The sequence below is a fragment of the Neltuma alba genome, unplaced genomic scaffold (assembly GCF_004799145.2).
Source record: "Neltuma alba isolate B1F8T4 unplaced genomic scaffold, ASM479914v2 tig00013062_pilon, whole genome shotgun sequence".
Lineage (NCBI taxonomy): Eukaryota > Viridiplantae > Streptophyta > Magnoliopsida > Fabales > Fabaceae > Neltuma > Neltuma alba.
In genome coordinates this window covers 144238-159431 of record NW_021637399.1, presented here as the reverse complement: position 1 = coordinate 159431, position 15194 = coordinate 144238, and the positions used below count along the sequence as shown (strand labels likewise).

The 15194-nt window shown below is 38.1% G+C and overlaps 2 protein-coding genes across 4 annotated transcripts; both read right to left on the bottom strand.

Moving 5' to 3' along the window:
- Window positions 1–109: 109 nt before the first annotated feature.
- On the bottom strand, window positions 110–5148 carry LOC114734014 (protein phosphatase 2C 50). Of its 3 annotated transcripts, none has more exons than XM_028921497.1 (6): window positions 5039–5148; window positions 4823–4920; window positions 3238–4516; window positions 2806–3123; window positions 2617–2722; window positions 110–844 (listed from the first exon to the last, which is right to left on the bottom strand). In XM_028921497.1, the coding sequence occupies exons 3-6, from the start codon at window positions 4120–4122 to the stop codon at window positions 510–512; spliced, it is 1644 nt and encodes a 547-aa protein (XP_028777330.1). In that variant the 5' UTR covers window positions 4123–4516; window positions 4823–4920; window positions 5039–5148; the 3' UTR covers window positions 110–509. The 3 variants fall into 3 exon arrangements, with proteins under 3 accessions (XP_028777330.1, XP_028777329.1, XP_028777331.1); XM_028921496.1 differs by having other exon boundaries at window positions 4826–4920; XM_028921498.1 differs by lacking the exons at window positions 4823–4920; window positions 5039–5148 and adding an exon at window positions 4707–4814.
- Window positions 5149–6825: 1677 nt separating this feature from the next.
- On the bottom strand, window positions 6826–14729 carry LOC114734009 (serine/threonine-protein kinase tricorner). The gene is made up of 12 exons (XM_028921488.1): window positions 14395–14729; window positions 12418–12592; window positions 12165–12248; window positions 11552–11793; window positions 11192–11435; window positions 10397–10476; window positions 10060–10144; window positions 8999–9130; window positions 8802–8915; window positions 8254–8301; window positions 7762–7846; window positions 6826–7431 (listed from the first exon to the last, which is right to left on the bottom strand). The coding sequence occupies exons 1-12, from the start codon at window positions 14535–14537 to the stop codon at window positions 7340–7342; spliced, it is 1524 nt and encodes a 507-aa protein (XP_028777321.1). The 5' UTR covers window positions 14538–14729; the 3' UTR covers window positions 6826–7339.
- Window positions 14730–15194: the final 465 nt, after the last annotated feature.

Sequence of the window (15194 nt, the reverse complement as noted above, 5' to 3'; positions counted from 1 at the left end):
AATGGTTCTAACTTCCAACAAGGACAGCAACTGGACCGAGCACCAAAAGCACAAGAGATTTAAAAATAATCATAAAAAAAAAAAGAGACAAAAAATCCAACACAACTTCTAAACCAATATCAGAAAGAGAATTAACTACTGCATTTATAAACAACAAACACACAGCTAAAATAATATCAAGTGAATCCCTCACAGAGCCCTTGTACTCGGAGGCATAATAATGAATACAATATATGGTGATAGATGTCAGAGGCGCGGAAATGGTCTCCTATCCTTACAATAAGCAGCTAAGATTTACATAGCCCCAATGTGGCACAGTGGGTACTCGGAGACACTTCAGGAGTTCTATCAAGGAATGGTGGATGTATAGGACACAGTGCTATTCTCCTTAATTAAAGCCAACATGCCCGGCTGAAAAATTAGTGGGCAAAACCATTTTTGATTTGTACTAAGCTTTCTATTGTAACAATCATCATCAACCAACCAAGTTGTGAGTCAAGGAATCTTCATCATGTCTTGCTCTTAAATTTCCTTTGAGCTTTCAAATCCACCACAATTACGGTGATGTTATCTTTGCTTCCTTTCTGGAGAGCACGGTTTGACAGGTACTCTGCCGCTGCTTGTGCAGCAGGGTCAGCACCCTCTCCCCTCTCTGAGGCTACTGCAACACCGTTTTTCTTGTGCCACATAAGTATTCGTCTTCGAGCTAGGTCACATGCCTCTTCGTTTGACATGACATCCCACAGACCATCACTGGCCAGAATGAGGCATTCATCATCTTTCGCACGAGGAAGAAACATGACTTCTGGTTCTGGAATAATCCATGGCTTCAAATATCTATCACCTAAAAAGTCATAAATCAAGAAAGTGAAAACACTTTCAGTTAAACAAACAAGTAAATGATTATCCCTCAAGTTTCAATTCCATGCACAGGCTAGAAGGCAACCATCGCTCTAGTATTCTACTATGAGTTGCATAAACAAAACAAACATCCATAAGAATGACCACTAATTTCCTGAACTTTTGATTCAAGTCAAAAGTAAGCTAAGTATTGGATCTCTCATGAGCTTTGCTCTGACATAGGCTCCTAAATTTTGACATTGTCCAACTATAACATGAAAATCGGGGCCCAAACCACTGTAGAAAAATAATAAAGTAAAGAGATCCAATTTCTCCTCCATACTGATGTATGTTTCATAAACTGACAAGCTTGAGGGCAAAAGAATCATGATCTCTTGTCAACTGCAAATACTTCTTTCGTTATTGCAGCTACGCACATCCAAACCAGCTAGATCAATCTAATATCTAAATGAGAATTTCATTTGCATTGGCCCAAGATTCAGGTTACCCGAACCGAACTAAACAAATTTAATATTCTGGGAACTAAATATATCAACCTCTTTCTGACGTTCCAAAAGTAAAATGAACTTTAGAAACATCAATACCTAAAAACTATGGAAGTAGCAAATAAGACAAGCTATTATATTCCACAAAAAAGGAAAGATAAAAGTTATTTCATCATGTCATGTGATGTATGAAGATAAAGTCACTATTTAGTGTTTAGAGCAGTAAAAATTCAGTGATATGATATTTAGGCTGAAAATAGAGAGATGGCAAACAGCGGAGTTTTGTGTATTAAGTATACCCAATCTGAAGATTCATGGAGGTAAATAGTAAGAAATTAGGAATCTATTTGACAGGAGGCCATTGATAGAAAAAGCATTAGGACATTTTGAAGTCACATCAAGACCTTCTAGGCTCACTACTTTCATCAAAACATGCTTGACTTCAAACTTCATTCAAAAGTAATACTATTGCCCAAGCCACAGTTTTGGTGTCTTTCATATACTTTTTGGCGTCTTTGGGAGGTTAGGGAAAAAGGGAGTACAGACTAAAACTTGTTCAAATGAATTTGTTGAAGAACTCAAGACATAACAAACACTTTCATGCGACTTCAAAACAACTAGATTAATGCAAAACAAGAAAGTAAAGCATAATTGGTTATTATTATACATATAAATGCCCATAAGAGTCTTTTAAGTCTAAAAGGCTTCGAAAGAAATGGATTTGATACGCTCAATAACAGTAACTCTCCTTTCCTGCAAAAATGAACAAGTATTTAAGGAAATATACGTTCTTGTGTCATTACTTATTTTTTGGCCAACTGTGTCGTTGCTTATGAATTCAACATGATTTTGATTATTAATTAGTTCCCATATCCTGTTTACAAATGTATAGTTTCTTTAGTCCTGTGATGTTTTTGTAAAGAGCTTCTAATTGATTGTTTATCAGTGAGTCGAGCGACCTGTTGTCCTGTCTCTAGACACTCTGAGTGACTTCAAATATAAAACCTTGATGAAAACCGCCAATTACATGTGTGTGAATGAGTAATATGCTTTGGATAAGGAGAGACTATAAAATTTAGCAAGAAACAGACTCCATAGAAAGATAACGCCACCAGTGTCTAGTTTACATTCATAAACTAAGAAACTAACGACAAGTGCACTGAGGGACTTATCAGCTATACTCGCCAAAAGGACTTGCATGACAACCACACTGGTGCATGATAAAGACAATCAGAATAAAGTAAAAAATTTATGACTAAGAAACACATACCTATAGACCTTGACATTGCAAGAACACCAAACACACGATGACCATTCCATTGTATCACCTTGCCTCCAGCTGCTTCAATTCTTGCATATTCATCATCTCGGTTAGGCTACCACATATGGAACAGACATCAATTTTCCTCTAAGCAGTTAAAATTTCAAAGATGCAAAACCATTGATAAAGATAGCTCACTTTATGATCCACTGACAATGCCACGGGTTCTTTGCCACGACACAGAACTGCTCTTGAATCACCACAGTTTGCAACAATGATATGAGATGCACAAATAATAGCAACAACAGCAGTCGAACCAACAGTTTCAGGGGCAACAGGTTCACGGTTAGCTTTTCCTCCAACTTCAGCATCAACCTTTAAGAAACAATTGGTGAAGGCCTTTTTCCATTGATCTTGAATGCCATCCTTGATACCTCCATTTATTAGACCTTCTTTCACAAATTCTATTTCCTCAGCCAAAGCCCAATGAACACGGTCACGACAATAATTTGCCACCTGTATGGTGAAAGCAAACCCAATGAGAAAGGTTACATATAAAAAACACAAACGAGTGGATAGAATGACAAGAATTAAACAAGAAGGTAAGAGAGGACAATAAAAGGGTTTGACCTGAGAGCCACCGTGGCCATCATAAACTCCAAAGAAATGAGTTGTCTGCTGACTCAAGCACTTGCTCATTCCATCAATTACCCTGTCACTGATTAGCATTTGAATAGGAATTTTCATAAATTGAGGCACAGTTGCGACAGCATCTTCCATCTCTGGTCTTCTTCCGCACATGGAAATGAATCCCCAAAGTGGGGCATAATCTAATTCGAAAACACTACGACCAACTGTTCCACTCACCACTTTTTCTAGAGGCAGCTGAAGAACAACCGCAGAAGACTCTGGGCCAGATCCAACTCTAGAATCTTCTTCAAGGCTCACTGCCACAGCAAGGGGTTCACCAACACTTTCTGGCTCAACATTAGACTCATCTAAATCAGCAGGTTGGGCACAGATGCTCTTCTCCATGTCAATAGCACTTGGAGTCTTTATCTCAGAAGTAGCCTCAAAATTGACCGACTCCTCTCCACATATGCTACTGTTCTCACTGACTACCGAAAGAGAACAAGAGCTGTCAATGATCTGATCACCCTCCAATGATATTGTATCATCATCCTCAGTTTCTGGGGTTAAAACTTCACCACCAGCAACTGGTGTGCTTTTATTTTGGGATATGGTATCCAACAAAGGAATTTCTTCCTCCCTATCAAGTTTTGGTGATGAGACTGCAGTAATGCTAACTTGGTTCTCCAGATTCCCACCATTACGATCCTCATCAGAATCTGCAACTGTCTCAGTTGAGACCTTAGATATCGAATTAGATAACAATCCAGCATCTGCCATCAGCTTAAGTCTGGACACATCCATATGGGTAGCTATGTTCGGGTTATCACAAACTGAATTACCTACTCTCAATGGCACTGCAATCGCAGAAAACATCTCCTCCATCAAAATCCCTGTCTAGGTAGCATAAAAAGTTACCCTCCCACCCCTCTGGTATCACGCAGCTTGTCATATTTCCACTAATTGATCACTCGCTTTTAAGAAAGAAAATAATCTCAGAATGCGAACGGTGGCTTTTAAAAGACCATTTTCCATGCCTAAGGAAGCCGATATGACCAAAAGAGGAAGCAAATTGAGGCGATGCAACGTATGGCTTAGTTAAAAGGTGGTGAAAGTGAAATGGGGCAGTCAGATCTGGTCAACAACAATGGATCCGAACTTCCATTTGCGGAAATAGCATCCATAAATAGCTTGTCTAGACCTTATAAGGCATCAAGAGAAACTTCTCTGGACTCTTCTCTGTATACCCCCATCAACTCTCAGGTGAAAGAGAAACAGCCTGAAAAAGAAGACAAGTTATCAGCACAAATGGATTGAAGTGAAAACATTAATAGAAAATAAAAGGCCCTCCTTATCGGTAAACACAAGAAAGAGATTGCAAAAGGAGGTCACGAGAAAGAACAGATGAAAGGCGAAGTCTCAAGAATCACAAGGAAACCCTAAAAAGATGACACCCTTTTCTCACATACCACTTGAGTTTCCTGGATCTGAGGCAACGCATCTAAGCCTCATCTAGTTTTACCGCGCGCGCTCTAACAATTATTACCATGAATCAATGAAAGGAGAAAAGGAGAAAAGGAGTCACCACCTAATTTTGTCAACTGCAGGGTCTTGTCTTTCCCCTGTTCCTTCTTCCCCTTCCCTTCTTCCCACTCTCTCTATTCTTATATCCCACTGTGACACCTGAAACCCATGGTAAGAGAACAAAGCATCAAGAAACGAGATATGGGTTTTGCTTACCATTAAAAAATAACAGCTCAGCTATGTTCTTTATCTTTGATACTCTCTTTTATATCCATACCTGGGTGGGTGAGTGGGTGTTGAGACTTGCCAGTGAAAGCGCAAGAAATGGAGTGGAGAAGAAAGAGAAAGCAAAATAAATGTTTTTTATTCATAAGAAAATGCTTCGAAAAGAGAAAGGGACAATAGAAAAAGAGTCTCGGCTGTGACAGAGAAGGGGGGAGAGAGAAGGGGGACACATGTCAAATCTTGAAGAGCATATTAAAGCATCTCCACCCATCCCATGCTACCTTCGCTTTTCATTGACCAATCCAATGTTCACCCGTTTAGGAATCAAAGACAATTTGAGCCCCTTCGATAATTTTACGGCGTAATTTTGTTATTATTTGGTGAGGTTTTCAGTTCCAGAAATATAGGAACATAGTAAGAGCTAGTATGATTTACATGTGTTGAAACTTAAAACGAACGAACTCGTTCGTACTTGTTTCTGTTAACGAGCAAGGCAAAGCAAATTCTCAGAGTTCGCATTGATTTCAGTTATAAATTTCTTCTTTTCTTTTTCCGGTTCCCGTAAATTTAGGCCTTAGACAAGCGTTAGATTTTCATGAACTGAGGAAGTCGGCTATTAACCCTTGTCGCGGGGTAAACCGAACGAATCACAGAATTGTAATCCGAAAAGAAAGGACCAAAAATGTTGTTGCTGTTTTTTTTCCCCCCAACCACCTGTAATCGTATTCAAGAACAGGAGACAGACATAAAATTAGCGATTCTGGAATCCCATGTATTAATTTCGTTGTTATCATCAAATACGTACATACTCTGTGAGAAAGGGATGGCCCACCCATCAAACGAGGGACCCACCACTACCGCACATAAGGAGGACAGAGGAGAGGATGCTATGGCTATCAGCATCAAGCAACAGCCCTCTTTTGGTGCGAAAAAGAAAACTTTTCTTTCCCGATAAATTGGGGAAAACCAGCAAATATACAAAAGACATGATTTTTTTTTTTAAAAAAATGCTTGTTAAAGTTAAAATAATCCGCATTCTCACATAAAATAAATGGTTCAATATGAAAAAATGACACTTACTGAGCCCAAGCATGCCTCAATATAATTAAGTAATAACCAGCCAGCTTATTTTGGAATTTATATAGCCTTTTGGAAGGAGTGAAAACTGAAATTACGTAAGAGCACAAGCAGTGTTATGAGAATCGAATTGGACCAATCAATTAGGCCCGTTAAAATAGAAACTGGTTCAATGTCCGGTCATGTAATTTAAAAAATAATAATAATTGAAAAAAAAGGAAAAGTACACAAATATGCAAGAAATATGCATATACACATGTATTCCAATGTTTATATGCCATCCATTATCAAATAAGTATATGAATTTAGAATGAAGAGGATGAAGCATTAATGGATGTTACCTTTTTTACTATATGTTATATTTTTTAACTTAATTTCTATTATTCTGAAGAATTATTTCCTTTATTTTAAGTATATATTATTTTAAATATATTAATTTATTAATAACCAATCCCACTATATTTTCATAACATTGAAGCAATTACTCCTGTAGTCGCTAATATGGGATGAGATACAATTGGCACTCTTGAATGGGACCATTTATTTACACTGAAGACTTCATCACTATTCTTAACCACAAAAATAAATAAATAAGTAAATGACGATAAAATCTTGAAAAGAAATCATAGGATATTTTTTGGGCCCCTAATCACAGCAGCATATGAACCCACATCATAATAGAGGGTCGCCTGCATCATGCTCAAATCCCAGGGGAGTGAGAAAATAGGAAAAATAAAGCTCCCAATAACAGGAAAAATAAAATTGGCTCCTTGATGTCCTTAATTTATCATCGGTGGGGGGGGGGGTCAATTGGTTTCAATACAAAGAAACTAAACAGCCAAAAGTAACATTCCTGATTTTATCCCCAAGCATCATTTCATTTCTTTATAGCTAGCTCATTTCCGCTTTCGTCCAATAAATGTGTACATCGCATCAAATAATTAATACTAGATGCTTCTGTTTTAGTTCCTCAATAAGTTGTCCACAACTGAAAACTGCCACTAGAGAAGGCAAGTCTTCCTCAGGCCAACCTGGGCAGCCAGGTGCTCTCAGTTGCACAGCTCTCCTTCCTAATTTGCAAATACACACGGTGTTGCCCTAAAAGCTTTGAAAACGTTGTTCAACTACTTGCTGTACACATAGTTCCTGCCAATTGCATGGGAGCTCAGGTGCTACTAAGAGACGGTTATGGGCTTTTATCAAAGATAAAGACCCAAAGCGGGTGCACCAAAGTTATAAAATGACGGCTTCATTTCGTATTTCACACGAGCTCATGTCATGGTAACATTGGATCCCCGGACGAAGCAAGCATTTGTAAACTCGTTTCCTCAGCTGCCCGTTTAGAAGAGAATTCTTGCATGGAATCAGCTGCAGATTTTTAGTACGACTATCAGCATATTGGGCTTCAGTAAGAAATTATTCCTCAGAAGAAAAATGATGAAAATGACACAATAACCATTCAGGTCAACATCTTCTCATCAACAAGTACAAGACTGGCATCTCATCGTTTAAAGTGAATATGGTCACCTCAAGGAACTGTCTAGATAATCTTTCAAGAGCATGGGTGACTTTTGAGTTGTCAACTCTTCGTTGTTCAAGGAATTACTGGGTCTCTAACTGATTCAATTCAACTTTTCCATATAAGACCAAACACTAAACTAAGCAACAGTACACGTATAGGAGTAAGAAGTTCAGTACCAAAAGACTGGCGAAGCCCTTTCACAGCATCAAAGTTCTTGTAGGTGTAGCCAACAAAATTTAAATCTTTGGGTGTCAGAAGCATCTGCATGAAGTTCACGGGACATCACAAATACACCAGGAACTTTCTCAGTATCACACGAAATCATAATATCAGCAACACATATATGTTCAAGTTCAAGGAGACAAGCAAATTCAAATCTTCCCCAGTCCAACCTCCTAATAAGAAATACAATATTGACTCTTCAGAGTTATAAGCCAATAATAGTTTTACCGCACTAATTATGAAATCAAAATGTGGTCGCCAGGAAGCATGCATCCTTAACAACGGAGTAGTAAATTTGTTGATTGTAGTTTATTTTTTCCTCATGTAATTTGAAATTAAGTTATTATGCTTTTATCCTTCAATAGAACATAAGATGTTGCATAAAGAGTGCTTCAAACAATGAAAGAACATGATAACAGCATGCAAATCAACACAGGCTTGAGTACCTTTCGTGAGGGACCTGAACCAGTTATCGCTGCTGCTGGTGGATCTACCTATTAAAAAGAGACGGAAAAGGAACGTAAGTCTTGTTTTGTCAATCCAGCACACAACATTATTGAGTAAATACTAACAGAATAAAGGCATGAAAGGATATCACATAAGAGATGGAAAAAGGGGGAAATCCCAGTTTTAACTGGCTGCCATGTGCCATAAAAGCATAGTCGTTGACCTAATCAGAATAAAAACATGCATAAGATCACCCTTTCTTACATTACAAATCCCTTCAGTTCAATGGAAAGGAAAATTTCATATAACCAAGAACAGCCTAAACACAGAGATAGATGAAAACAGTGATATCGAGAAAAAGCATATATTCTGCAAGTAAATTTTGAAGCAACTCTCTTCAATTGATTTTTAAAAATGGGTTAATTTCAGTTCCAGCAATTTGGTAGTAGTTTGCAGACACATTAGATGCCAAGACGAAAATAATAAGGAAAACATGTTAAAAAGGACATTCAAAGAGGGGGGTGAAAGAGATGATTTAACATAATACTTCGTCAAATTTCATGAAGTTTTGGGTGTCCAGCTCCCCATTGACTTGTGGTTTAAATGCTGCCTCCATTTCGTACAGTTTATCCCACTCCACACCCTTAAACCAAGGATGAGCCTGAAAGATGCAAAATTTGTATAAGTAATAGACAAAACTTTAAGGATTGGCACAGCAACGTTTAAATAAATTGAATAACTTACCTTGATTTCATTAGCCCCATGAGTACCTAACCTATGGTCAACATCACATAGCAGCCTGCATATTAGATCTTTGGCCTCAAGTGTCAACTGTGCATCTTCCGGAAATTTTAAATGATTTCTCCAATGAACAATCTGCTAGTAGTCGATGAAACCAGTATACTAAAGAATTTATGATACTGACATAAACATCACGAGATAAGCTTTTAAATATGATGATTATGAATGAATGTACTAGCTGTAGCAAGAGGATGAGGCAAAATTGATCAAAACATGCCTAGCATAGTGCGGCCTATGTTATCATTAGTTCAAATTTGCTTCTCTCTTTGTCACAAAGCGGGAGGCAGTGAGAACAATATGCGAGCACAATATCCCCTACAAGACTAATTAAGTATCACCGGCGCTCCTCAAAGTGAACTAATACACATTTTTAATAGAATAAAAACTAAATAAAAAAAAATTATGAGAGAAGAAAATACATGCTGTCCCCGTGCAGGGGTCTGCTCTCAGCATGCCACTCTGAACACCTATAGATAACTCCTCAACTTCTTTCATTCAACCGCCTGTAATAGTTTGAACGCTTTCGATGCCCTCCATCCAAGCCATGCTTTAGTTCAGAGTTTGCTTAATACCAGTGAAGCTTAAGTTCTCCCGTTTGTCTTATTTCATCAAGGAAAGAAACACCCAAGCTCTAATCTCTTTTAAGTTCCTTATTTTCTCTAGACAAATTCCAATAGTCTCTTCAACACTCAATTAACAAACAAATGAAAACTAGGTTTAATATGAGATTTAGCAAGATGATGGAAGGAGAACAATTCGATTGCCACACCTTGAAATTGATTACAAAATCTGGGAGGGAAAAGGGCCTTAGTCATATGATCTCATTAGTTGCACAAGACAGATTTCAATAGGATGTCAACCTCAACCATACCAAAGACTTGCCAATCTTGTTATCCTAACTCAGCATCCATTATAATGGAAACTGTGCTAAGCTTTAAAGCTGCTTAAACAATGAATGAAATGCAAACATACTTCACGGTTTAAAAATTATCATGGCCTGTTACCTTTCTGCATGTCGTTATTGGGTCATCTGAGTAAAACGGAGGGTACCCAACCAGCATTTCATACATTATTGCCCCCAGCGACCACCTGTCCATACGGAAGCAAGTGCACACAAAAGAATATAAAAAATCTTTGTATACAAAGTATTTGAAAAGTAAGAAGGCAAATTTCGTTTTGTGCAACTATCATGTCATTTAAAGCTTTACAATTTCTAACTGTTAAACATAAATCTAACGGTCAAAGAGTTACACCTCGTAAAGGGGGAAAAAAAAATGTGCCCTATCAAGGAGCTTCAAGACTAACAGATCACAAGGCTAACAACAATAGTTAAAAACTAACCAGTCGCATTCCATCCCATATCCTTTTTTCAGCAGCACCTCAGGAGCAATGTAGTCTGGTGTTCCCACAGTAGAAAATGCCTATGAGAGAACAGAAAGACCCCTTCTTAACAGCTATATTAGGAAATGAAAGTAAGTGCAGTATTAACTATGTGCCAATGCCCATCAGCAAGTATTATAATATATGCCCAACAGTCCTTAGGGCTTTCAGATATTCTATAAAGAATCACGTTAAAACAAACCAAGATATGCTATTCAGCGGATACAGGCAGAGCTAGACTTCCAAATGAGGGATCCACAGTTTCAAGAACTCAAAACCCTTCACCTTCTAGTTCTTTATATTCCTAATGTGGTGGATGTACATTTACCCTCCCAAAAAAAATTTTTCCTCAAATTAATTGCCCCTTATCATCACTGATTACTTGGCCCTCAAATGCTCTGATCCTAGTTTTACCATGGCATACTAATAAGCCTATGCCTTATAATTAGAAGGCCAGGAATCTTATCTCAATATTAACGTCTATAATTTTCACCAAGTAGATTATGACAAGCTTAACTTGCAATGGCTTGCATTTTGCAAGCAATATAAAACAGTCAGCAAGATAAGAAAAGACCTTTTTCCCCATCTTCATCAATTAAAAAAAAAAAAAAAAGAACACACACACACACACAAAATCTTGCGCGGATGGATTATTATATCTTTAACACATAAGCAGCATTCTGCTCAGAACCATAATTTAGACCATATTATCTGCCACATCTCAACTATCATATATTAATAAATTATATGACATACCAACTTCCTCCGGTTCATCTGCCAATGCTGGAGTTGTTCACGTGGACTTCTCCAGTTGCTCTGGTTGTCCGCATCAGGGAAGCACCCATCAATGTCCATTGGCTCTGATAAATTTTCATCATCCATGGTCTGATTCTCATGAAGTGTAGGCAGGGTAGTAAATTCAAGAGGCTTGCAAAGGCCAAAATCTGAGAGCTTCATATGGCCATTTTTATCCAAAAGTAGATTATCTGGTTTAATATCCCTGAAGAGCAGACAATAAAAATTGAAATGATTGCTTAGCACATAAACAGTGAGCTGAAACCTGAGCCAATCAAATTATATCAACGATAAAAAAATAGAAGCACAGGAAAAATCAACCTGTGGATGTAATTGTGTTTATGAATAGACTCTATGGCCAGAACACTTTGAGCAATGTAAAATCTAGCAACATTCTCACTTAAAGTGTCTTCTCTCATTAGCAGGGTCATCACGTCACCCCCAGGCAGATATTCCATAATTAAATATAAGTACTCAGCGTCCTGAAATGAGTAGTAGAGTTTCACTATGCAATGGCTGGCAACTTCAGCCAGCAAGTTCCTCTCAGCTCTAACATGTTCCACCTGCAAAAAAAATTAAAAAAGATGTCTTGGATATAAAACAGCAACGAGGCATTTTGCAAGACATCCTATGATATAAACATCCAACAAAAGCCACTTGGGCTGGGCTCAGGTGTTAAAAATGGGGTGGGGTATAAGTAGAGATTTAAGGTTCAAAAAATTGTAATGAAAACAAAAATACAGAAAAATAAAATAAAAATAAAAATGAAGAATCATGATCTTACAATGGATTTTACATGGACCACTGCACTGATGCAACATGATCGATAACACTATGTAGAATATCAAATTCTATTCATATCTATAATTGAAGACCATATCATACATCCATCATAATTTTTAAGTTTAGGTATATGAAATATATTAAAGTTGACCTGGCCTCTCTTGAGCATTTCAGTTTTCTTCAGCTTTTTCATGGCATAGATGTTTCCAGATTTCTTCTCCCGACACAATCTAACCTGTAAAAAGGTATGTTAATAAGTTAGCTGAAATAATACTTGAAATATCTGCTACAACAAGGATGCAAAAAATTGTCCGCTTCTGAGCCACACAAAGAGATAAAATTGTGTATGCAGCTAAAAATATTGCACGTATATCTATGGCAGGAATAGTTCTAAGAGTTCTCACCTCCCCAAAGGCCCCTCTTCCTATTATGGTTAAAAGCTCAAAATCATTAACACATATCTTGTGTCTTTTCAATCGCATGTATTCTGTCTCCTTTCTCTCTAAATCTTTGATGAGGTTGATCCTTTCCTCAGTTGGCACATCCGAAGAAGCTAACTTCCTTTCTAAAATGCAACGTCTAAAATCAAAAGAAATTGTGTCAGGAACTCCAAAACTCATGGTGATCTGCATTGCACAACAGACTGTCTAAAAGAAGGTATGCACAAGCATGATTCACATGTTAGGGGTTTGCAAATGAAAACTTTCCGCATACAGACTGTATCTTCCACAACTGACAACTGGCTAATGAATATCAACTATCAAAGAGGAGAAAATATGTGCTCCGTGCTTCATTTTTTTCCATTTCTGGGGGAGCTCTAAAACATAAGGTGATAAATTAGGCGGTTTCAGCCTATTAGGATAAGACATAACTTAACTATAATGTTACTTACTACATTTAAAAAAAAAAAAAACACACACACACGCACACGCACGCACGCTCCGTGCTTCATTTTTTTCCATTTCTGGTGGAGCTCTAAAACATAAGGCGATAAATTAGGCGGTTTCAGCCTATTAGGATAAGACATAACTTAACTATAATGTTACTTACTACATTTAAAACACACGCACGCACACAAAAGAAAGAAAGAAAGAAAGACAGTGTTTGTCTGAAGAGCTTTAACGAGAAAGTCCATTAATACTATGATCTCATTTCTTTTCAATAAAAGCATCATAGTGTTTGGTATCAATTAATCCTACTAGAAATTGAAAGAAACGGAACTTGTTTCCAGCTGTAGATGATACGGTTTCTATTTTTGAACTCATATCATGGACAGAAATGATTGGTCTAATTAAAAAGCATGGCTTTGATAATAACAGCAATTCAAAAGTAAGTCGATCAAGAATATGGGGACTAAAACGAAGATGTGGTGAAGTTATAAGGAGTAAATTATAATCAAGCAATCTAACTGATTGATTGCATTAGTTTAACTCAAACACAATTGATACTCCTAGAGACCTATACTGCAAAAATATGACAACATGGCAAAAAGAAAGATAGCCACTGATCAAGAGAGGGGAGTCCATTAATTTATAGATTTTTATTCAAGGAAACCTGTTTCGCAAAAGAGCACGGAGATTGGGCTGGGGATTGTCACCACACTAACAGCTGCAAAAGCCTATCAGGTCACTGACTAATTGACAATGAGATGCAGGTACCCATTACACCTCATGAAGAAAAGAATCAGATAACTAATTCGGGGATAATCGTTAAGAATCTGGGTCATACCAGAGAATCATAAAAGAGACCTTAAAAGAGGAGAAATGGTAGTATAGATGCCTCAAATTCAAACAGGGGCAATTAAGTTAATCTCAGCTGTTAAGTCTCTCAATCTATAGAGATGAAACTTTTCATCGTACCTCAGAGACTATATGCCTTAAAATAAACCATCGAAAGAATGTGGATCATATGCGACGGATCGTTAAAATAAAGCATGAAAATAGAAGATAGGTCACGATGCCGGGAATTCAAACAGAGGAATGTAAGTTAATCCCTCTAATTGATTCTCGCCATTTATGGAGATAAAAATTTTTTGCCGTATCTCGAGGATCATATGCATTTATATGTACTAGAACCCCTCGGCCCTGAAACAGTGTATATAGATACTTCAAGTCATTAAACCTAATAACAATACTGGGATCAATTGAAGTGAGAAGCTCTCAGTTATCAGTGTACAACAACTACTCACTGTTTCCTCTACCTAGATTACTTCAGCTACCACTGCTGGGAGAGTAAGTAATTAAATAGAAAGATCTACCAGTCAATTTGCATTGTTCACAATTAGGGGGCACTTTTAGTTCCGGAAACCAAAAATTGTCAGAGACAGAGCTACAGTTACCCAGCAATCACAAGAAAATCGATAAATAAATCCCCACAAGTACCTCTCCTTGCGCTCTTGGATGTTCTTCATCTGATTTTTGTAGTGATTCTCTATGAACTTCTTGGCCGCCGCAACCTTCTCCATGGTCAAGCTCGACCCCAGCACCTCCTCTTCTATTTTCTCTTCCTCCTCGAGATCCTCCATCTCTCTGTCCCGCTCTCAGGCTCAGCGACTCTGAACGTGAGTGATAATGTGTCACCGCAGGTGTATCTATACGCACCCAAAAGCCTCCGCTTTTTTTTTTCTCTCTCTCTCTCTCTCTCTACCACACACAGACAGCGTAACGCTTTCACCCTCTAAAAACACTCTGGAGCTCTTATTGCAACAACGAGCAGATGATGCGAAGGAAGAAGCATTAAAAATGGTAAAGGTTTAGCCCAAATGGAGCACGTCGCGCTATTCGATGCATCTGCCACCGTTCTCGTGCGCCCCGCTGGCCAGCGAGCCGAGGGCCAGGTACATGATGGCGCATTGGAAGCTTCACTGTGTACGTACGTGGCGGAATGTGGGCTGAGGTCCTACGGATAGGGGTGGATGATCACACAGGATAGCAAAAACTGGGAATAGATTAATCAGGAATGTATCTGGCGAGGGAGTGACGGCTTCACGCGCGGGGGAGTGGGGGTGAGGCACACAATGCGTTGCGGAAGGAGAAAGTGTCGCTGTCAGATCATAAATGACATTTTCGCAATTTAGGACATGAAAACAACGAGGAAAGACCCACATTGTTTGGTTTGATTGGACCGTGCTGCCCACTCTCCTTGCTGAGGTGGTTGGTCTTATTAAATTTGAAGGCTTGTG

What these genes read in the sequence shown, in the direction of transcription:
- LOC114734014 (XM_028921497.1), bottom strand. Translation starts at nt 4,122, where the DNA reads ATGGAGGAGATGTTTTCTGCGATTGCAGTGCCATTGAGAGTAGGTAAT. An exon ending in ATGGCCACGGTGGCTCTCAG is followed by an intron (nt 3,124 to 3,237) that starts GTCAAACCCTTT and finishes TTCACCATACAG; the next exon opens with GTGGCAAATTATTGTCGTGA. An exon ending in TGCAATGTCAAGGTCTATAG is followed by an intron (nt 845 to 2,616) that starts GTATGTGTTTCT and finishes ATGACTTTTTAG; the next exon opens with GTGATAGATATTTGAAGCCA.
- LOC114734009 (XM_028921488.1), bottom strand. Translation starts at nt 14,537, where the DNA reads ATGGAGGATCTCGAGGAGGAAGAGAAAATAGAAGAGGAGGTGCTGGGG. An exon ending in ATCCAAGAGCGCAAGGAGAG is followed by an intron (nt 12,593 to 14,394) that starts GTACTTGTGGGG and finishes TTTTGATTTTAG; the next exon opens with ACGTTGCATTTTAGAAAGGA. An exon ending in AAACACAATTACATCCACAG is followed by an intron (nt 11,436 to 11,551) that starts GTTGATTTTTCC and finishes TCTGCTCTTCAG; the next exon opens with GGATATTAAACCAGATAATC.